This window comes from Styela clava, chromosome 12 (genome assembly GCF_964204865.1).
Source record: "Styela clava chromosome 12, kaStyClav1.hap1.2, whole genome shotgun sequence".
Lineage (NCBI taxonomy): Eukaryota > Metazoa > Chordata > Ascidiacea > Stolidobranchia > Styelidae > Styela > Styela clava.
In genome coordinates, this window is record NC_135261.1 from 11,494,742 (window position 1) to 11,515,630 (window position 20,889).

At 36.9% G+C, this 20,889-nt stretch overlaps 4 protein-coding genes and 1 long non-coding RNA gene across 6 annotated transcripts; 2 read left to right on the plus strand and 3 right to left on the minus strand.

Annotated features, from left to right (window-relative positions):
* Nucleotides 1–1,788, plus strand: LOC144430550 (uncharacterized). Of its 2 annotated transcripts, XM_078118558.1 has the most exons (5): nucleotides 517–659; nucleotides 734–907; nucleotides 974–1,134; nucleotides 1,200–1,407; nucleotides 1,478–1,788. In XM_078118558.1, the coding sequence occupies exons 2-5, from the start codon at nucleotides 765–767 to the stop codon at nucleotides 1,602–1,604; spliced, it is 639 nt and encodes a 212-aa protein (XP_077974684.1). In that variant the 5' UTR covers nucleotides 517–659; nucleotides 734–764; the 3' UTR covers nucleotides 1,605–1,788. The 2 variants fall into 2 exon arrangements, with proteins under 2 accessions (XP_077974685.1, XP_077974684.1); XM_078118559.1 differs by lacking the exons at nucleotides 974–1,134; nucleotides 1,200–1,407; nucleotides 1,478–1,788 and adding exons at nucleotides 1–134; nucleotides 203–395 and having other exon boundaries at nucleotides 479–659; nucleotides 734–854.
* LOC144430548 (uncharacterized) lies at nucleotides 1,745–2,894 on the plus strand. The gene is made up of 4 exons (XM_078118557.1): nucleotides 1,745–1,879; nucleotides 1,947–2,253; nucleotides 2,323–2,624; nucleotides 2,691–2,894. Exons 1-4 carry the CDS (start codon nucleotides 1,746–1,748, stop codon nucleotides 2,752–2,754), a joined length of 807 nt encoding a protein of 268 aa, XP_077974683.1. The 5' UTR covers nucleotide 1,745; the 3' UTR covers nucleotides 2,755–2,894.
* Nucleotides 2,895–11,135: 8,241 nt separating this feature from the next.
* On the minus strand, nucleotides 11,136–13,326 carry LOC120329265 (peptidyl-tRNA hydrolase 2, mitochondrial-like). The gene is made up of 2 exons (XM_039395828.2): nucleotides 13,189–13,326; nucleotides 11,136–12,517 (listed from the first exon to the last, which is right to left on the minus strand). Exon 2 carries the CDS (start codon nucleotides 12,507–12,509, stop codon nucleotides 11,979–11,981), a length of 531 nt encoding a protein of 176 aa, XP_039251762.1. The 5' UTR covers nucleotides 12,510–12,517; nucleotides 13,189–13,326; the 3' UTR covers nucleotides 11,136–11,978.
* Nucleotides 13,272–16,543, minus strand: LOC120329263 (ATP-dependent RNA helicase DDX4-like). The gene has a single exon (XM_039395824.2). The coding sequence runs from the start codon at nucleotides 16,442–16,444 to the stop codon at nucleotides 14,147–14,149; it is 2,298 nt and encodes a 765-aa protein (XP_039251758.2). The 5' UTR covers nucleotides 16,445–16,543; the 3' UTR covers nucleotides 13,272–14,146.
* Nucleotides 16,544–19,490: 2,947 nt separating this feature from the next.
* LOC144430349 (uncharacterized) lies at nucleotides 19,491–20,296 on the minus strand. The gene is made up of 2 exons (XR_013479479.1): nucleotides 19,943–20,296; nucleotides 19,491–19,534 (listed from the first exon to the last, which is right to left on the minus strand). It is a non-coding gene; the product is annotated as an uncharacterized LOC144430349 (long non-coding RNA).
* Between the last annotated feature and the right edge of the window lie 593 nt (nucleotides 20,297–20,889).

Consider the following 20,889-nt stretch of genomic DNA (forward strand, 5'->3'; position numbering starts at 1 on the left):
TGATACTTGAATTTGGAGGGAGGGGAGAAATCCTATATATACAAGCGCACAACAGGGCTTTGACAAGTCGTTGTTCAACAACCTGAATAAAGACGATCATGAAGATTCTATTGTTACTTCTAGGCTGTTTGGCCGTAAGTATTTGATAAATAGTGCCCTTCATGTCTTTTTATCAATTTTGCCAAAATTATAATGTTTACAGGTTGCCAATGCCGCTTTATACCAACCAAGTCATTGCGGATATGTTACTTACAATGTCGGGCAATTTTACCGAATCAATTACGGATGTTACAGTTTCCGAAGCTACTACTGTCCTGCTTGGTTCACAACGAAATATTACTCTAATGTTCTGAAGAGCTATCCAGGAGAGAAATGCACAGAGGATGGATTCGTAGGTAATTCAGAATTGTATCTTGGTATGTTTTCCTGAATAATTTGAGAAACACACATTTTGAGGGCATGAATTTTTGTATTATAGAGATGACGGTCGACGTTTTTGAAGCTGAAGTTAAAAAACAATTGAAAGAAGTGGCCGATAAAATATATCTTGATATGCAACAAAAATATGAAGATTGGGATGAAACTGCAACAAATCAAAATACCGAGGCAAAGAAAAAGCACGAAGACGCTATCGAGGAATATGCAAAGCAGTATTTGAGGTTTGTATTTCTTCTTACAATTTTTTCTTACGTATTCTTTTCTTACTCAAATTACTAACATCGTGAATTTTTAGAATTACGGGATTGCAGTAAGAGTCAGAAGAAATGAAGGAGACCAACAAGAAGGCTATTGAAAATTATAATACAAAACTAGATTCATTGTTGGAAGAGGCAAAAAAAAATTATAAAGATGACATGCAGAAAAGACACGCTTGTGTGCTGGAATATCACGAAAAACTTGTCGAGAGGTGGGTTACTGTAAGTTTAAATGTCCGTTTACAAGAAAACGAAAATTCGAACCTTTCTTATTTCAGGTCTGTTACATGCTTCACCACTCGTTTAGCTAAAATAGCAGAATACAAAAAAGCTCTCGAAAAGCGCGTGACAGAGTACGAGACAAAGTATAAATGTGCCATGGAAGCCATCGTGAAACAGAGATCTGAAGTGTTCCAAAAACTCATATACAGAGCCCATTGTAAGGTTTTTCTATTCTTTCGAATTTTGCACATACTTTTATTCATAATGGAACTTTACATCTAGGTTCTGAGGATTGGAACGAAGCAGAGGTTAATGCAGTTTTGGAGGCTTTCAAAACTAAAGAAACTCAATCATATCAAACACGGTTGGATGAATACACTACGAAGCTAACTGCAGCTATCGCAGAACTTGTGAAAAGCTACGCATGCGCTTATCAGTGCGCTTACGGCGGAACTCTTTGTTTTGGAAGAAGTCAGTTTTACACCAATTGGTAATTATAAATAAATGGAAGGTACATAGTATATATCAATATAATTCTACTCCTGGTTTTTTCTTTATAGTCGAAGTATCGGGAAATGGTGGACGTACAGAATTACCACCCAAAGAAGTTGCTTCCGTTTCTTGACCTACAAATTCCAATACAGGACAATCCAATACAAGCAACTGAAAAAATGTAAAACCGGTTAGTGCAATTCCTAAAAATTTTCCACAATTGTCTTTATGTTTCACTGAATTTAATATTTTTATTACACTTAAGATGAAGTTAATATCACCGAACAAAAATTCAAAGAAGACCTTGATACCAAAGCTAAGACAATAATTGAATCTATGAAGAAAACATATGCTGAATGGTTTGCACAAGCAGAAATAACTAATCAGAAGGCATTGGAGTCTTTCAAAAAGATTGTTGATGAGAGACACAAATGTTTAATAACGTATTATAAAGCAAATTGCTTAGTAAAGTAAGTGTCACAGTGAATAAGTATATCATAAGATGACATTTGGCACAATTGCTCTTTATATTTCCAGAAACAATTGCATCACAGCAGATAACTTGACTTCCCTAGAAGAATATCAGAAATCATTAGACGAACAAAAGAAAGAAGCGATTGCAGAGTATGAAAAAAAGCTTGAGGAGCGCCTTTCTCGCGCTTCCAAGGCATACACTGACATGATTGATTGCCACGAGCAAAGGATCAATGAGCGAATTGCCAAATATGTTGCACAATATGCATCATGCCTATCTACCAGAAAGACAAAGATCGAAAACTACGAAAAGTGCTTATCGGAACGGTTTGAAAGAAGACTGAAATGCATTACAGAAAGATTGGAAAAGGTTGGCAGTGTGAAATTTTGTTCAAAAAATATGTATATATATTTATATAATTCTTGCAAAAATGTTTAGATTTCCCAACTCAGAATGGAACAGTATTTGAAACTGCTTGAATTTTATATGGGCAAACCACTCGGCAACGAAGCTCAAGCATTGTACGACGCCTACCAAGCAAAAACGGAGACGGAACTCGCCGATATAGTGACCAAGATTAAAGGAGACTGGGAGAAACATCTAAGTGATCTGAAGGAGCATTACGCTTGTGGATTCAAATGCACATACTGTGTGCAACTTCGAGAACTCAGGATCCATTATAATTATCGCTGCGTGTTACCCACGTCTTCATCTTATTGCTTTGCTTACAAGCAATTCTGGTAAGTCATAGATACGTAATTGAATTGAATCAAATTTTTTCCTGTTTAACATATTCCTATTTTTAGCACGTACAAATCCTACCGCATTGTCAAGTATGGCGGATGCTTCAGATATGTCAGATGTGTATGAACGCCGGCAACATCAACCGAACGACAAGCGACCATGAAAATATTATTCATTTTAGTTTTAGATTAGGCTGATGAATTTATGCCAATTGCATTTACCATCTGATGATATTGACAATAAATTCTAAGCAAATGCAAATAGAAGTGTTACAATGTGGTTAGAGGCATCTGTAGTGACCGGGATTTGAAAGTACGTGTGGATTGAACACTATTTCTATACCTTTACATGTAAAATTGTATCATGCAATAACATCAGTTACATACTTCGCAAAGCACAAAGCGCTTTATTTTTAGACATGCATGCTTCATACTCCTTGTAACCTCCTTTATTTGCGACCCGGTAACGCCAGGGTGCAAATAGTAGAAAAAGCTGTTGTGTGGAAAATGCATTTCCCAAATCCTTGTTCAAGCACAACCGATTTTTTCAAACTTATCATGAAAATTGTACTTCTAAAAATTGATAACGCGAGATGAAACCTTGAGCGATGCACAAGAAAACATCAAAATGGGAAATACAGGTCAACTTGTTACGTTCAGGAATGACAAATGTTGGATGAGAAATGGAATTATAATGAAAATAATGTCTCTGAACAATCATATTATTGCAAATTCCGCAATTACGAAATATTAATACCATAACGGTAATATTTATGCTCCGGAAAAGAAAGTTTAAGAATCCTCACGTAAACTTCACAATCTGGCAATAATGACAATATTAAATACAAAAACACCAGTAAAATTCAAATCATGCAAATCTCAGTATTTCCCGGTAACCGGGGCTTAAATTTGAAATATTCGTTTAAATTCACATATTTGTCCTCATTTCCAGAAAGTTTTGCAATAATTCGAGCATCTTTCAGATAAATTCAATTTTTACAGACTTGACGACATTTTTTGAAGAGTTCAAAATTCTACAAATTTTCTTCGAAATATTCGAAAATTTTGAGATGTCATCAAAATTATACAATTGCGATATATTAGTCTTCTCTTCAACGATAAACTCAAATTTTTAGGTAAGGTTCGAAATAATTGATTATTTTATAAATGAATGCAAGTTTCACAAAATTGCCAATATTCGACCAACAGAAAATTCGGAACATCGATGGATGTTACTACAATTTTCATATTGCGATGTTGTGTCTTCTATAAACCGCGAATTCTAATTTTTACACTCGGGATTGGAAAAAATCGATATAATGCGAATATCTTTTGAATATATTTAATTTTTACAAAGTTGACAACACTCAAATCTCAAAAATTGCTGGATATCACAAATATATTTTTTACCATAATACCTTCTGACATTGGTCCTCTCTCTATTTAACGCAAAATTCAGGGTCTTGAACTTGGAACCGGAATTCTTTAAATGATGCAATTATCTGATAAACATGAGGGCCATACACAAATATATGGACACGAGAACCGAAACGAAACAATTCACCATCAATTCCCAGAAAACCATGCAATGTGCTTAACGAAGCTGTATTTTAAAACAGCTAATGTACGATAACTTACCAGTATGTTTAAAATGTTCGTTCCAATTTGAAAATTTTGTCCGAAATCAGGCAATCCAATACACTGCGCTTTTTAGCCTAAATATGTAGACTCTTTGACTAGTTTGAAGACAGGCAATGATATGCCAATTCATTAATTTTGTCCTAAGTTAGGCAATGTCATGCTAATTTAAAATTTTTGTCCGGAGTTTTGCAATACCATTTTTTTGGTTAATGAAATTTATTCCACTACCACCATTTGATATGCTCGACACTTACGCTATTAGAACTGAAATCTTCAATATGTTTTCTGTTTATAATACAGTAATAGTTTGTAACGAAACTTTCCTTATGAAAAAGCCTGCGACTTGTTCTTCGCGACTTACCGTACCTCGATGAGCAACACATCGCTTAAAAGGCGCGCTATTCCTAATTTTGATCAGGTCATCGTACACGGAAAAAAAATTCCATGAATCCCACAAAAACTTTGGAAAGGAATAAATTTCAAAGCAATTGTTCCAGTATTTAGAAAGAAAAGTAAAAGATCAGAAGAAAATAACAAGTACAACATAATAACAAAACAATATATTATCACCCTGATAAAACATTAGGTTCAATTTTTTCGAAATTTGGCAGGAATTTCGCTTGAATAGCGATGGTTCTGGAAACATCAATGCACTTTCTTCACCAAAAAATTGTACGACATCTTAACGTCAAAAAACGACAACATAAGGAAAATCCAGTTTCTAATCAATGTACATGTATTGTTAATATAAAAAATAAAACCAATGAGCAACGGTGAATAATCGAATCACAGTTGAAAATAAGTGAATAGAGAATTTCTGTTCACCAAATGGCGTAATTCACAGACTCCGTGTTCTTTTCAGTTTTTTATAAAAAATGGCATTCTTGCATATTGTACTTTCTTGTTGTACCATAATGGTTCATTATAGAGATGGATATTGGCATTAGATGTTAATTCCTTATATATGTACCAGGTACAAAGTGTATCCTTAATTGTTATAAAATGAAGATTTTTTATGAAACGAGAGTTATACCATAAATTTCCTTTCAGTAAACAATGTATTTCTATATCACGTAAATAATAATGTTCAATGGTTTTCCAAATAATCTCTTTTGACTCATCTATGAGGTGATACAACCATTTCAGTTTTTTTAAAATAAAGGTACTTTCAACGTCTACCATTTCAATTCCACCTTTCATTTTTGGGCCAATCAATGTTTTACGTTTGATTCTTTCCCAATTTGAATTCCATAAAAAACGAAATATTAAAGAATTCAGTGATTTAACAAATTTTTTGGGAATAGTAACAGGTAAAAATGTAAATTGATATGTAAATAGCGATAGAATTCATGATTTGATTACACATACTTTTCCTAGAATTGTTAAATTTCTCCTACGCCAAATTTGAATAATGTTTTGTACTTGCTGCAACATAAACGGTAAGTTAAGTTCATATAGTTGTTTCAAATCAGCCGTAATTGTAATTCTCAATATGAATATTTTGTTCAATTATGCCACATTCAGTTCCAATATTCATTGCTTGTGATTTTCAGCATTTGTTTTGCATCCTGATATAGTTCAGCTGTTCGAAACAAGGTTTCAATGCTTTTAAATGAATCATCAGTGAAGACTATTGTATCATCTGCAGCTAGGGCTATTTTAATTCCGTTTTCTGCAATTTTATATCCAGTGATATCTTTATTATTACGAACCATCGTTGCGAAAATTTCTATTACTACAAGGAATAAATATGATGAGATTGGATCGCCGTGATTAAGCCCGAATGCTTTTAGTGACTGGAACAGGAAACACCATTCGACACTATCAAATATCCAATCCAATAATTGTACCAGGTATTTTATTGTATGTTGTATGGTTTATTATATCGCAAAGTAATCGTATGTTTTCTCCCATTTGTCTGTTTTGAATAAAACCTCTTTGATCTTTGTGAATTATATTGTTCATTACTGTTTGGATTTGTGTCGTGAGAACTATACTTAAAATTTTGTAATCCGTATTCAATAGCGTAATGGGTCGATAGTTTTTTAAATTATCGGCGTCTTTTCCTTTCTTCAAAATGAGGGTTATTATTTCATCACATTGAGTTTGGCTCATGTGACCAGTGATACACGCCTGGTTATAACATTTCACCAGAGAGTCTTTCAAATCTTCCCAAAAGACTTTATGTTAATAACGACCAACTCGACTTAATAGCGCAGACATGCGGAGATAATATCATAACAACACAATTACACTTAGATATATAAAACAAGCCCATATTTGTCTGTGATGATAAATCGTCCGGAAAAGGGGCGTTGACAATGTAGTCATTTCTTCCTAACTCAGGCTTTTTTGTCGTTGTTTAATTGACCCTTGTGTCCATAAAATTAGACATTGTCTTCCCTAATATATATACAAATCATGGCAGAGCCCACAAACACTAAGACAGACACCTGGAAATTATACATTGTGAATAAAATAGTGTTTGCGTCCCAACGCCGCATCATCTCTTCTCCTTGTTTCGATGCAAGTTTCAATGACTTGCGCCATAAAATACATGCGTATAATGAAAAGAATTGTTCTATTCACAAAAGTCTAGTAATACTTTTTGACGTTAAGATATTATACTTGTTGAAGGAGCAACTGGAACGCGTATTTAATTGAAACATTCTACGCAAATTGTTGAAATTAACTTTGGTTTGAAGATGAATGGGGTGATTTCCGAGTGCAATTATGCCTGAACACGAGTTTTAACAAATTTTGATGATGGCTGATCTTCGGTTTTCAATTATCCACTTCTTACAGGATGTAATCACAAACATTGTTTTGCTTACAATTTTTGAGCATCTATTATCTAAACAAAGACATGTTTTGTTTGATTGACGTTGTTAAACAATATTTGAAGCAATTCAAAAGTCGACACACATTAGCATGTTGAACTTCTCCAGAAATAGAAATATTTATGCATGAGCAGAATCCGGAATATATTGATGAAGTATGGAAATTTCGTTCGAATTACAAAAAAAATACAATTTTCATATTGCGATAAATGTTTTGTGCTCTATAAACCGCCAATTCAAATATTTACATAGAACATTCAATTCAGGTTTTGCTTAGTGAAATTTTTGGAAAGTTTTTTTGCTTTACTAAGCGCTTTATATTAGGACGAAATGACGATTTGGAATCTCTAAACTGCATACCAAGATTTTCGTTCGTCAGTCTTGACCTGTCATCTCACTCGGCCGCGCACTCCGCTCGGCTGTTGGAGATCCGAATTTCCGTTCGAAAATTGAAGCATTCTTGACTCGAATGTTTTATTCGACTACCGAGGTATCACTGTACAATCAATTTATATTGTACAACTAAATTATAGAGTTCAATATTTATCGCAGACCTAGGGATTTTTCTAACGTTGATATCTCGAAAATAATCTTGGGTGGTAGTATTATGATAAAGCGGAGTGAGTGTTGCAAGAACGCATCAATTTTTTATAATTCCCAACATCGAAAAAATACGAATCAAAACTAAATATAATTGGGCTGTCTGAAACACTTTGTATGGTCGTGATATTTCATAGTAATTTTATATTTTGTCGACGCAACCGCAGGTTACATTAACACACAATTAAATTGATATAAAGCTAAACATTTTAAATAGACTCAGATTTGTCGTCAACAAATTTCACATTAGTGGCGAGGGCTTCGTATAAAAGTGCTGTATTTCGCAAGCCTTCAGATACAGAAGTTATATAAACGAATCCATCCTGTAACAATTAACCGATTTTTGAAATGTAGGCATTTATTCAATAATTCAAGATCTCCCATTATTTTAATCATTGAGCTGAAGTTATAAACTTTTTATTACTTTCAGATGTCCCGTGTATCGTGCGCCGAAACATTAGATTTTCGCAAAGTGAGGTAACCCCTCCTCCCTTAATCCCTATGCGTTTGCCGATAAGCCAACGTAACTAAGCTAAGACATTGGTTATTTTGATTCATTGTTGATCCAACAAAACAAGATGTATTGCAAATGGCGTTGTTAGTAATATAGGTAATACTTCGCTCCCATTTTATATGTACAGTCTCTGGAGGTTTATGACTTCAAGCCAAACATACACTGAACCTTCGCGGGCGGCACGCAATTCTCTGGCGGGCCGCAGCTTCGTCACCTCTGTTTTAAATGATGACTGAGGATGTTGCTTTAAGCTAACTTATGTTAGATGCAGAAGTACTTTCCAGTCGTTGTACGAGATCAGTGGTCGGCAATCACCAGGTCGCGGCTCATTGCCGGTCCGCAGAAAGGTTACTATCGGTCCGCAGAAGGGTGATACAAAATGGACAAGACCAAAATAACACATCTACAATCTAACAACCACAAACCCCTACAACTAAAAACATCACACGAAAGTAGCAAAGTAGACAAACACAACGCATGTAAGCTGCATTTCTGACTTTACAAATAATCTCACGTCAGTATGTCGCAATAATGCTGCATCAATTTTACCTCTGCGTGAGAAAGTTGTATATCAGTCCAAATAAGATGTCTTAAACAAAATGATTCTCGCTAACAAAGTGACTTTTGTAAGCGTACGTGACAGCAACGAAATTTGCAAAGTTTGCGACCTTTGTTATACTAAGCTTATAGCATATGTAATTGGTAGATAAATGTGATGTTACCGTATATTGCTATTTCGTAGATTGTCTCAGAACTTGCAAGTCACCCGTTCACCCTTCAGCTTCAACGCCCACGTGAATGAAGATGCATTAAAATCGTAATCGTTTTTATTCGTAAATTTCCACAACACACAGAATATAAATCTTAAAACATTTATCCACACTCGCTTTGAATGGTTTATATAACTATTGTCAGTCAATGCTGGGGTTATAACACATAAACCAGACCAATCTACAAACAATCTATGTGTAGTGGTAACTAAATCACTATAAGCTCTCAAATGAGGCAATGAATGCTTAGAAACTTTTTTGAACGATGAGATGGTCTTGTCAACGACGAAATAACGAAATAGGCTGGACGCAAGCAACATGTTACGTGTACAGTGATTTCCCCACACCCCCCCTATAGGGGGTGAACACCCCCTCTAAAATTTCAAACACCCCCCCTAATTTTGAGATGCGATTCCACACTGTTATTCCCATGTGCGATTCCACACTTTATTTCCTAACTCAAGTATAATTGTATTCAAATATAACGACTATGGCATATTTATCAGTGTAGATGAGGGGTTCCAAACCGCAGTCTGCGGGCCAATTAGGGTCTATCCTGACATCATTATCACAGTTTAAGCACGTTTAATTCGTAACAATTGAATTATACCGGTATCTTATGTATACGTATGGGTATTAGGATTACACACCGCAGTATTTTAGATATCAGCCGTATATTAAGAACGCTTGAAAATGTCACAAAACGAAACCTAGGCACTGAAAACAGACGTTTTTTTAGATGAATGGCGGCGTATTTATTTCTTTATTGGAAAGAATCAAACTTCAGCGAAACAACATTATGCGCCATTATGATCAGTTGACGCGCGTATTTCAAAATTTAATTCATTGCTTAATTCATACAAAAGTCAAACAAACATGTTCAAAAAATGTGACATGTGTAACAAAACAAGCCATAAGTAGCCATTCATACGATGCCATATGCTAGATGAGCAAGTAACTTCATTAGTCACTATCAGTTGCAAATTAATTGCTGAAAGCCGTGCTTGTTATTTATTTCTCGGGAATTCTATCATCTAAATATTATAATTATTAATTTCATTACATAACAAACTGCAATGCTAGGTGTATCTAAAATCAAGCTTAGAGCCTATTTTGGAGCTTATTTCTCAAAATTTTCTTAGGCCGTGAACCCCAGCCGTGTCGTCGCGCACTTTTTCTCGCTCTCCTTTTCTGGCCCTACCATTTGATTTTGCTGTGTATTTTGGCTCGCCGTCAATCAACTTGGGGAGCCCCTCATGTACATCGTTTCTTAAATACATACCAATTTTTTAACGATACAAATAGTTTCATTGCTAATAGCAAATTATTTACCACCCCCTAAATTTCGAAACACCCCCCCTAAAATGAAAAGCTGGGGAACATACTGTACGTGTATGACTATCGACCATGTCTCCAAATTGGAAACAGTTAATGTGCAGCAAACAAATGTAGATCTCGATTAAATAGCATCACTTTTGTTTTCGAATATGCCAAATAAATTTTCGTAACTCGTAATATTTATTACATATGCTCATAATTGTATTTAAGTTCGTTTGTATAAAAGTGGTCGGCCAAAATTTTTGTCAGGTTTTACCGGACCACAACTAAAAAAGGTTGCCAACCACTGTACTAGATAATAAAACCATTTGAATATTTCAATAACCTATGTGATTCGTTCGTCCCTCACTATCATAGTTATTGAGGAGTAAAAAATTTGCAACACATTTGTCAAAGGCAATTGGGCTCTTTGCAGAGATACAGTATGTACAGGTATCTGAATAATTTTGGAAATTGGACATCATCCCCGCTTCGAAAAAATCAACAGATCTGCTTGCTTGTTGATATTGTACCTTACAACTTATTTCTAATATATTATTTCCAAAGCAACAAAGCATTGCCAAACGACATCAGTATCATTAGAAGTCCTCGCCGAACAGGAACTTTTATTTTAACACCTCAAACCCAGCTATTGTTGCAATGTAACCATTTTCCTGATTGACACGACTTTCAATCGAAGCCACAAAGATAAGGCAAACTTTCAATGTCTTTTCCCCATATATTCAAGTAATCTGCGACTTCTACAGCTCAAAACTTCAAGATAATAGAAATGTTCAATCTAACATGATTCAACCAATCAAAAAAATTTGCTTATTTTAAAATTGTATTTAAATAAAAATGCCAGAAAAATAATAAACAAAAATATGGGGACATGAAAGATTTATAGATATAATAACAACACGACCCAGCACCCACTTACGTGTAGCCAATTCAGTTTAAGATGCATCAACAAAACAACCTCAGAAGCTGCAACTTTTCAATCATTATTTACCAATAGCCACATTTAAGCACAACACAATACACAAACTTTTAAAAATTCATATTGGAAAATAGGTACTCCTGAAGTATGCGCACCAAGATGTCGCATAACCTGAACCCTTACCTGGTACAGAACTTGAGTTCAGGTTGTGCGCCATCTTGGTGCGCATACTTCAGGCAAGTTTTAGAAAAAAATCTATTGCCTACCGCATTGATTTATTTTTACTTCCTGGTTTAATAAAAAAAATGAACTCATGCCCAGTCACTTGAGGTTTAAAAAATAAGGTAAGAGACACAAAAAAATGACATATGAGAATGAAAATTCTAAATGCAGCTTCGTTTATCTGAGTGATTTTTGTAAGAGCATGGTTATAAAAGAAGGATCTCATTGAGTGAAAAGTATTTTTAGTGGTTCCATTACATTTGAACCCACGACAATTGCACCTATGGAAATTTTTTTTGTTTCCAGATATTTGAACCCATACTAACCCTAACCCATGGGTTTTAGCACCCGCCTATAGATTGATGCCGTGGGCACATTGGTTCAAATGTACGTGAGTTCAAATGTACGGTCACCATTTTTAGTGTGTATGTAACATTTCACATACATATTACCTCATGGACCTGGTATGAAAAACTTCACTAAGACATTTCAGCCATGTCGCACAGTTTACATGAGTTTCAAATGACCAGTGACAACATTTACTTTTTCTTCAGGGCCAGGTCCCACACCAAGCACAGTTTTTGAACCTGGCATAATTTGCGTTCGTCCCGCGTCTTGAATGACACTGGTAGTGAGATTCATTACTCTGGCATGCTGATACAATGCCAAAAGTTCTTCTTCATTAGTGCATTTGACTACAACTTTCGGTTGGCCTGAATATTCCCATCTTCGAAGACTGGCATTGTCCCTTTTATTTAATTGTTTGTATGCAGAAACAGCAGCATGCGAACACTGAGCCGCGATCTTTCCTTTACCCATTTTCAAATCCTGTCGTACAACAATAACAAGTTTCATTTCGGAACCTTCGTCACCAGATACACTGCCTTCATCAGACGAACCAGATGATGAAGATTTTCGACGACTTGGTGTTTTTGGTGTTAAATTTCTCACAGACAACATTCGACCTCGTAGAAAAAAACCGAGACATACTCCAAAGCCGACTCCTGTTAACACATATGCAGCTGTCTTTGCCTCCATTGTTTTTTCTGGAAACATGAATATACTGATAAAGAATTTTTGAAGGAGTGTGAACTAGTTTCAACTTTTTTTTGTCTCCAACTAACACAACAGACGTTTATCGGTACTCCTGTATCATGTGTACCAAGTTAGGGTTAGGCCATAATTTTATTCAGATTTTCCCTATTTCAGTTCTATTACAAGTTCAGGGACTGTTTGTGTTAGCCAAACGAATATGCCCCTACCCATAGGGTGTCGTTCCTTTACACAACTTGATGTAAAGTAGGCGGAAAAATTAGTTCCTCCATATTGGTACACATGCTCCTGGAGTGCCCATTTATCTAATCCTTGTTGCAACATACTTCGCTTAGGTAAAGCACAATGACTCAATCCTCAGCGAAGGATAGTCCTAAGTTTCACCCAATTAAACTAGCTTAGCAATGAGTAACAGATTTGGTAGTCTATGGAAACTCAAAAATTCACAATCTACTTTTGAACAGCCACTAGTACAAAGCAAGGATGGACATTTTTGGTTAGATTATATGTCTGTGCACAGTTTGAGTGATCGCGAACAACTCGGAGAATCTTACATAATCTAATTCCAGTTCACAGACATTCTTATGCATAACTTGGTGCGTCTAAGAGGACAGTACAGTAGGCTACCCTAAAAGCAGAAGTAAAAATAAAATCAAATAATTACCTGTCAAACATTCAAAGAAACGAGTTTTCTTTCGAACAATTCTTCAGAGTTACTAGCAGAAGTTATAATATCATTAATAATCATCTGAGGTGCAAAACACAAATTTTTATTGCAAAGAAATGAACGAAAAATATGAAAAACTTGGCAAGAACAAAAATCAACAGTGTGTATGTGACGTGGTTGCAGAAATTATTTACACAAGATGTTCAAAAGGACATAATTTATTTCCAAATAGTCAGATCTGTTGACAGACTTATGGCAAAGTGCGCTTTCCTCATGCAATTGGGAAATAGTACCTAGAGAGATCATACAGTTAAGTACTTTGCATATTGACTGAAAATACCATGGTGCCTATCCAGCTTGGTAAAAGGAAAATAAAACAGAACAAGTGTGTAATAACAGTGGTCAAATGAAAGCACTAAATGAAATGAAAAAGAATATAAAAAAAAACAGTGTTGTGATGCATGTACCTGATAAAAAAATTAACCTGAAGTTATCAGTTAAAAAACAATTGACAACCGGATCCACATTCTTGGCAAGATGGATGCACAGAAAACAATTCACTAATTTTTATAGTTAGTGAAAATATGAGAGTATATTCATGAGAACTGCACTTGTCAAATCTCTTTTTGCACTGTGAAAGTAAAGGCAAACACAAAAAATGAGAGCAGTGTTGCCTTGGGTTACAGTGGTTAAAATTCACACTTTTTTTTTACTCATTTTAGGCAAAAAGCAACCTGAAAGTATTCAAAGGGTTCGAAACATCTACCTTTCAATACCATATCACCATGATTTACTAAATCATGCTTGGCTGCGAACTACAAATATAACTCAGTTTCAATACTGCACACTGACACAAAAATTGTCTTGAAATTTTCATTTAACTGTCTGAATATAGACAGATTCAAAAAGTCTATGTACATGATAAGGACATCTGCATATCGCATATGTATGCATGTTATCCCCAATTGTCATCATCAAAGCCACCTCCGCTATTTGTATTCGCTGTGGAAGTACCACCACCATCATTGTAATCGAAGTCTCCCTTAGCACGACTGGAGTTACCACCCCTGCCACCGCCCATACTTCTTGTGTCTCGAGCACCAAACTGCCCACCCTTTGGACCAAAGCTGGTACCCACGGCACCTTCAGCACATGCCTCCAACCAATCTGGGACTTCTTGTTGTGCATCTGCCAGGACTTTCACCATAGATCGAGCCAATGTGTTATCTTTGTCATGGCAATAAAACGAAGTTGCCATTCCCAAATTTCCGCAGCGACCTGTACGACCAATACGATGAACATATTCATCAATTTCACTCGGTAAATCGTAATTGATCACATGTTCGACTTTTGGAATATCGAGGCCTCTTGCGGCTACAGAGGTTGCAATCATGATGGGGCACTGCCCAGACTTAAAATCACGAAGTGCCATTTCTCTTTCTCTTTGAAGCCTATCTCCATGAATACTCGTAGTAGGAAATCCTTCTTGAGAAAGATAACTTGCCAGGAAGTCGGCATTTCTCTTTGTGTCAACAAAAACCAAAGTTCTTGCCCTTGTCTCTGCAACATCAGAAATCTTTTCCACCAATGTGTCTCGCTTGTCATTACCATCAACTTGTAGAATTGTTTGTGTCACATCTGAGCAAGCACCACCAACACGTCCCACAGTCAAAAACAGGAAATCATCACGTAAAAAGTCATGGGCCAACTTTTGTATCTCATCAGGAAAAGTGGCGCTGAACATCAGCGTGTGGCGATTATTTTTATCGGGCATACCAGGCGCAGCAGCCAGCCGTCGAATCTCAGGTTCGAAACCCATATCAAGCATACGATCAGCCTCATCTAGAATAAGATATTGTAGACCGCTACATCCCACTTTGCCTCGATTAATAAAATCAAGCAATCTTCCCGGCGTTGCAATGAGTATATTGCATCCACGACTCAGGTCACGTAATTGACTGCCAACACTTGTTCCTCCATAAGCTACAACAGGCTTTATAATACTGCTGCGAGCGAACTTCCTTGCTTCAAGGAATATCTGCACCACAAGTTCTCTGGTTGGCCCCACAACAATTGCTTGTGGTAACTGTTTATCTGAAAAAGAATCTACCGTGTTGAGACCATTACGAAACATCCCAGCAAGAACAGGTAACAGAAAAGCTGCAGTTTTCCCAGATCCAGTTTGTGCACAAGCCATCAAATCTCTATCTGAATTTATGATAGGTATGCTGTACTTCTGAACTGGTGTTGGTTTAGCATACTTTGCTTTCTCAACATTGGAGCGAACTGTTTCCGGCAAACCAGCATCATCAAAACTAGTGATATAAGCCGGTGGATTATCACCACTAACTTCCACTGGGATATCATCATATTTGTTGAAATTAATTCCAGTTTGCATTGATGCAAAAATCGCTTCTTCATCTTCTGGTGGCGGAGGTGGAATGTACAACGGTGGACGATCTCCTCCACCTTCATTCTTCGGACATTCTCTTGACATGTGTCCTTCTTCACCACATTTGAAACAGCCTTTAGGCCTATCTCCCCCAGAAGAGTCTGCATTTGGACACTCCCGAGCCATGTGACCATCTTCGCCACATTTGAAACAGCCTTTACCCCTTGATCCACCACCGCCAGTGCCAGAATCCCCATTAGGGCAATCACGAGAAATATGGCCTTCTTCTCCACATTTATAACATGAGCGAGATCCTCCACCAGATCCCCCCCCAGTGTTCTGGGGGCAATCGCGAGACATGTGGCCTGCTTCTCCACATTTATAACATGAGCGAGATCCTCCACCAAAACTACCCCCTCCTGAATCATTTTTGGGGCATTCACGAGACATGTGGCCTTCTTCTCCACATTTGTAACAGGCACGAGTTCCACCGCCAAAACCGCTACCTGAATCACCATTCGGGCATTCGCGAGACATGTGACCTTCTTCTCCACATTTAAAACAACCTTTCGAGCGAGAGCCCCCACCCGAATCACTATTCGGGCAATCGCGAGACATATGGCCATCTTCACCACATTTGAAGCATGCTCGGCTTCTTGAACTAGCGAAGCCGCCACCAGAGTCTCCACCAAATCCGTTCATTTGTGAACTAGAGCCTTTTCCGAAAGATTTCTGGAATCCTCCAGAATCTGCGTCCCCAGATCCAAACCCACCAAAGGAACTCGTAGTTGTAGTGGTCGTTGTTTGTCCACCAAATCCACTAGATGGATCAGCATCCCAGTCATCAGCATCATCAAACATAGTGGATTATTTTTCAAAAGGTTTCTAAACCTACAAAGGAACCGATCTCAGCCTGATCGGCAGATAAAATTAATTCTGGTTAGAAAAAAAAAATATTTTTATCATTTCTATGTCAATAATGATCATAAATCTAACACAGCAATAATTATAATTAAAATGAGGTAATATTTTCCAAACATATTCATAAATTACAGAAATGTGAATTGAAGTTGTATAAAAAGTATTTTTAACTGTTACTGAAAATAATTAGTTCTGTAGTTGTGCTTTCATTTGATACTACAATATTTTTAAGAAACATTTTCCATCAAATACTGAAATATCGGTAGACAAAGTAAATAAGCACATAGTCTGGTATACATCTCACGATATTAATTAGTTAAATTAACTTGTCGTTTGATACAGAGGTAGGGCACAGTTCACAGATTTCAAGATGTTCAGACATTTGGTTCAATAAAACAAACACTCTATTTTTCTATGAAACAAGGGTGTATGATATGATGCCAGATGTGTCACAATGCGCCATGCTTGTCATGGTAATAATAAAAATCAATCGCTCAAGTCAGTGGGTCTGTATTTTTGCTAAAAACCCTCAAATGCCATGATAAATTTTTTTTCTTCCGTTCTTTCAGTAAAAAAGATTATTTATTTGCTGGGAATCCAATAGTGACGTTTTTAAATTGAGTTTGTTGCGCAATGCTAGTTTGCCGATATCAAAGCCAAGATTGTCTCGTAATTGAGGGATTTGCACTCACTGTTGCTGTCAGACTGTTATGATTGATTTATTTTAATGTGGGGGCTATTCTTGGAATCCAGGAATCCGAAAACTATGCAATCCTGTCTGCCTGTAGGTACAGACTGACCTTCAAATTGCAATCCTGAATTTTGAGTTTGACTTTAGCTACAGAGCTAGGGTGGCTTACCCACTTTGCGGCCATCAACTTCATCGATCTAAGTAATGTCGAAAAAATTAACGAACAGCGACAATATTTCTCATGCGTGATCGACCACCTGTCCCTCATAGCTCTGCGAAATTACACTAAAATGCGGCCACAAACAAAGAAGTTATGACCAAAAACCCGACCGAAGAAAAAAAAAACAAAGAAGTTATGACCAAAAACCCGACCGAAGAAAAAAAACGGATTATTTTTTCATGTCGCCAACTACCCATTGTCTCATTAAAAAAAACTTGAAAATCCATACAAATATAAGAGATAAAAAGCTGAAACTTGGCAAGGGGGTAGAGTTGTGTTTCTTTTAACCATCCTTAAATTTTCGCGTTTCTACATTTAAAGGAGGGGGAATAGGGGGGTGCGCATTTCCAATACGTCGATAATATCTTTGTAGACCAATTTGCGACCACCGTGTTTTTGTCAGTTTGATTGCTGTGATGCGGTGCTTTGTTTTGTTCGAAATGGCCGTGTTCTTAAAATATATGACGGTCAGAAATGCGATTAGAAGCCTAATTTTTTCACGCATGGCTGCGTATGCTCTAGTCTCGGCGCAGCAGAAACGATGTTCAAGGCTTGAAATCCGTGGTCGCACACTGGTCGTTCGGTAGCAAATACTTCTGCCGAGTGTCGTACACTGGTGGTTTGGATAGCTTTAACCCCTGGTCGTAGAAAGTTATTTCAAGGTTTAGCGTGTAGAATAAATGCCAATGCACCTACGATGAAAAAATTAACGGGTTAGAAATATTGGTTTTTGGGGTCTGGTATAGTTTAGTACCACATGCACTTCTAGTTGGCCTGACTCAACAATTTTTGCATATGCCTATCCTAACCCCCACCTGACTACGTCACCGAAAAATTACGTGGTTTCGACGTCACATTGGCGAAATAAGGCCCACCAAAATATGCGGATGGTCGTCCAAAACGTGCAGATGATTACCCGAAATCGAGCAAGCTATTTCTCTCGTTTTCCCGTCACGATAGGAGAGAGATCGCCGGCATTAGCGAGTTCGTTATCGGCGGCGCAGATGCCATTTCGGGCGATCGTAATTATACTTTGACAATTCCTATGACGTGTTTGTGACGTCCTATTGACGTAATTTTTGGATTCCATAGTCAGATGTGGGTTAGGAATAACATATGCAAAATTCGGGTACAAAACTGGCTACACCCTATGTATTTGTTAATTAAAATTAATTTTGTTTAGCAAAAACGCCTGACCAACTACCGGTACCGTTATAGCAACTAACCCCCAAATGTACCCCATTTCATGTTGAAATCATCAAAACAAAGTTAATTTTTCTCAAAATTCACACTTTTTTTTACTCATTTTAGGCAAAAAGCAACCTGAAAGTATTCAAAGGGTTCGAAACATCTACCTTCCAATACCATATCACCATGAAATCAAATAATTACCCTTATTGAGATAATAGGAGTTTCTGTTTATAACGTGAATCACGAGCTCACGTTTACAGTATTTAATAAGATTTATGATCGACGTATAAATACTACTCCGATATCTTTCGAGTGAGACAATGTAAACCCATTCTAAGCTAGTGTGGATAAATGTTTTAAGATTTGTATTCTGTGTGTTGTGGAAATTTACCAAAAAAACATATAGAGATTTTTAACGCATCTTCATTCACGTGGACGTTGAAGGGCGAACGGGTGACTTGCAAGTTCTGAGACAATCTACGAAATAGCAATATCAGAATATACGTAACATCACATTCGTCTAACAACCATTTATGCTATACCGTATTCAGGTAGGTATTCTTCACACAGTTACAGCTTTACAATACAAAAAAGAACTTTCCTAATTTCTGTATGTGACTGAACATGTATCATATTATCAGGTAACTTAAATACGGTTGTTTTTAGTACCGTACCTATCCACTGACGTATGACATAACAAATGATTTCGCAAACTTACAAAACACGTCATCCAGTCATCTCGAAGACCATATTCTAAATTCTACTTTACTGTAAACTAGAACTTGTTACACTTAGGCCTACCTATTACACACCTTTCTCTGGCTTTTTTTTCTATTTCCCTGTTGCGGTTGTCTTATTTTGTGGTGATACAAATTACAAGAATATCATGATAAATTTGTATTGTAATGCAGCGAATAGCGAACCGAACCTTTTTTTTTTTTTTTTTTCAAGAATACAAAAATTAGACAGAGAATATGGAAAAATCCACGCTTTCATATTGGGTTTTTCCCATTCGCCATCTATGTTTCATAGTCGATACATCTTCCTCTTATGAAAATGATGTACAAATAACATACTTTCAATAATTTTCAGAGTATGGTGTTGCATATAAACTTACCGGTACATCATGATTGACCTATGTAAAAGATCATCCATGTCAGCATGTGCTCATATAACAATAATTCATTTCTTTCGCTTGCTTTTAGTAAATTTAAAATCCCTACCAGTTTACACTTGAAAATTGAACGCATACTACTTTTCATTTTATCTATTTCATCATATTTTACTGAATTTCGATATTCCCAAATTGTTGATTTTCCGCATAATATTATCGAACCTTCGCCACGCGGTCAAATGCATCAGGCAAACACGTGAGTTTGTTCGGCATTGCACGCTCCAGTGCTTACCGGAAGATCCTTTTTTCTCGCTAGTAGTCAACACTGGCAGACAGGAACGAGTCCATCCACGAACCCCGTGGAGGTAATTTAGGACAGGCCTTTATCCCAGGAAAGAAAAGTGATGAGAAGGCTTAATAAAATGTCGAAACACGGCCTCTCGCTCGGTCAACAGTCGGGTACCGTATGGGAACAGTTAGCCAGTTATTTGATTTATTGTAGTTCGGCGGAGTGGTCGTTTGGTTTCAGTTTCGGTCCAGCTCGGCGGTGTGGCGTATCGTATAACCAGTGGTGGGATTCAGCCGGTTCAGTAACACTGGTTACTGCCAATGTTCTATTTGTAACAGAACCGGCTAAAAATATGATTTTTGTGAAGGAACCGGCTGACAAAAAAATTGAATCCCACCACTGTATATAACTTCAATGGTCGAAATACGCTCGCCACCGCGCCTCTGATTACCTTGCATGGGTTTGTTTTATACCGTAACTTCAGATTTCTACAGCGCTTTTCGAAAAGTACCAACTCTTAGTTCAGAATTCTTCCGACTGTTCGTTTTATTTTAAATTCTAACGACCGGCGTACGAAAACCGTAAGGTCCATGCTTCCGAAAACAAACAATATATAACTAATCCCATACCCGACTTGGAATGGTAACCGGACGAGAGGCCGTGGTTCGCCATATGGATAAGCCGTCTTATCGGCTTTCCTCTCCCCCGGGATAAATATGTAAATCCTATCCTATCCTATCCTATTGTTGTCGTCGCTCTTCTTATCATCCTTAGTGAGTTTGTAAACTCGTATACCATGGTGGATGTTTATGTGCGAAAGGCGGCCAGCAAACTCTGGTTGGATCAACTGAAGAATCTCCTTCCCGGACCCGTCTGGGAA

Excerpts from the sequence above, each read along its gene's own strand:
- LOC144430550 (XM_078118558.1), top strand. The coding sequence starts at position 765 with ATGAAGGAGACCAACAAGAAGGCTATTGAAAATTATAATACAAAACTA. Across the intron at positions 908-973 it reads CACGAAAAACTTGTCGAGAG|GTCTGTTACATGCTTCACCA; the intron begins GTGGGTTACTGT and ends TTCTTATTTCAG. Across the intron at positions 1,408-1,477 it reads AGTCAGTTTTACACCAATTG|TCGAAGTATCGGGAAATGGT; the intron begins GTAATTATAAAT and ends TTTTCTTTATAG.
- LOC144430548 (XM_078118557.1), top strand. The coding sequence starts at position 1,746 with ATGAAGAAAACATATGCTGAATGGTTTGCACAAGCAGAAATAACTAAT. Across the intron at positions 1,880-1,946 it reads AAAGCAAATTGCTTAGTAAA|AAACAATTGCATCACAGCAG; the intron begins GTAAGTGTCACA and ends TTATATTTCCAG. Across the intron at positions 2,625-2,690 it reads TTTGCTTACAAGCAATTCTG|CACGTACAAATCCTACCGCA; the intron begins GTAAGTCATAGA and ends TCCTATTTTTAG.
- LOC120329265 (XM_039395828.2), bottom strand. The coding sequence starts at position 12,509 with ATGGAGGCAAAGACAGCTGCATATGTGTTAACAGGAGTCGGCTTTGGA.
- LOC120329263 (XM_039395824.2), bottom strand. The coding sequence starts at position 16,444 with ATGTTTGATGATGCTGATGACTGGGATGCTGATCCATCTAGTGGATTT.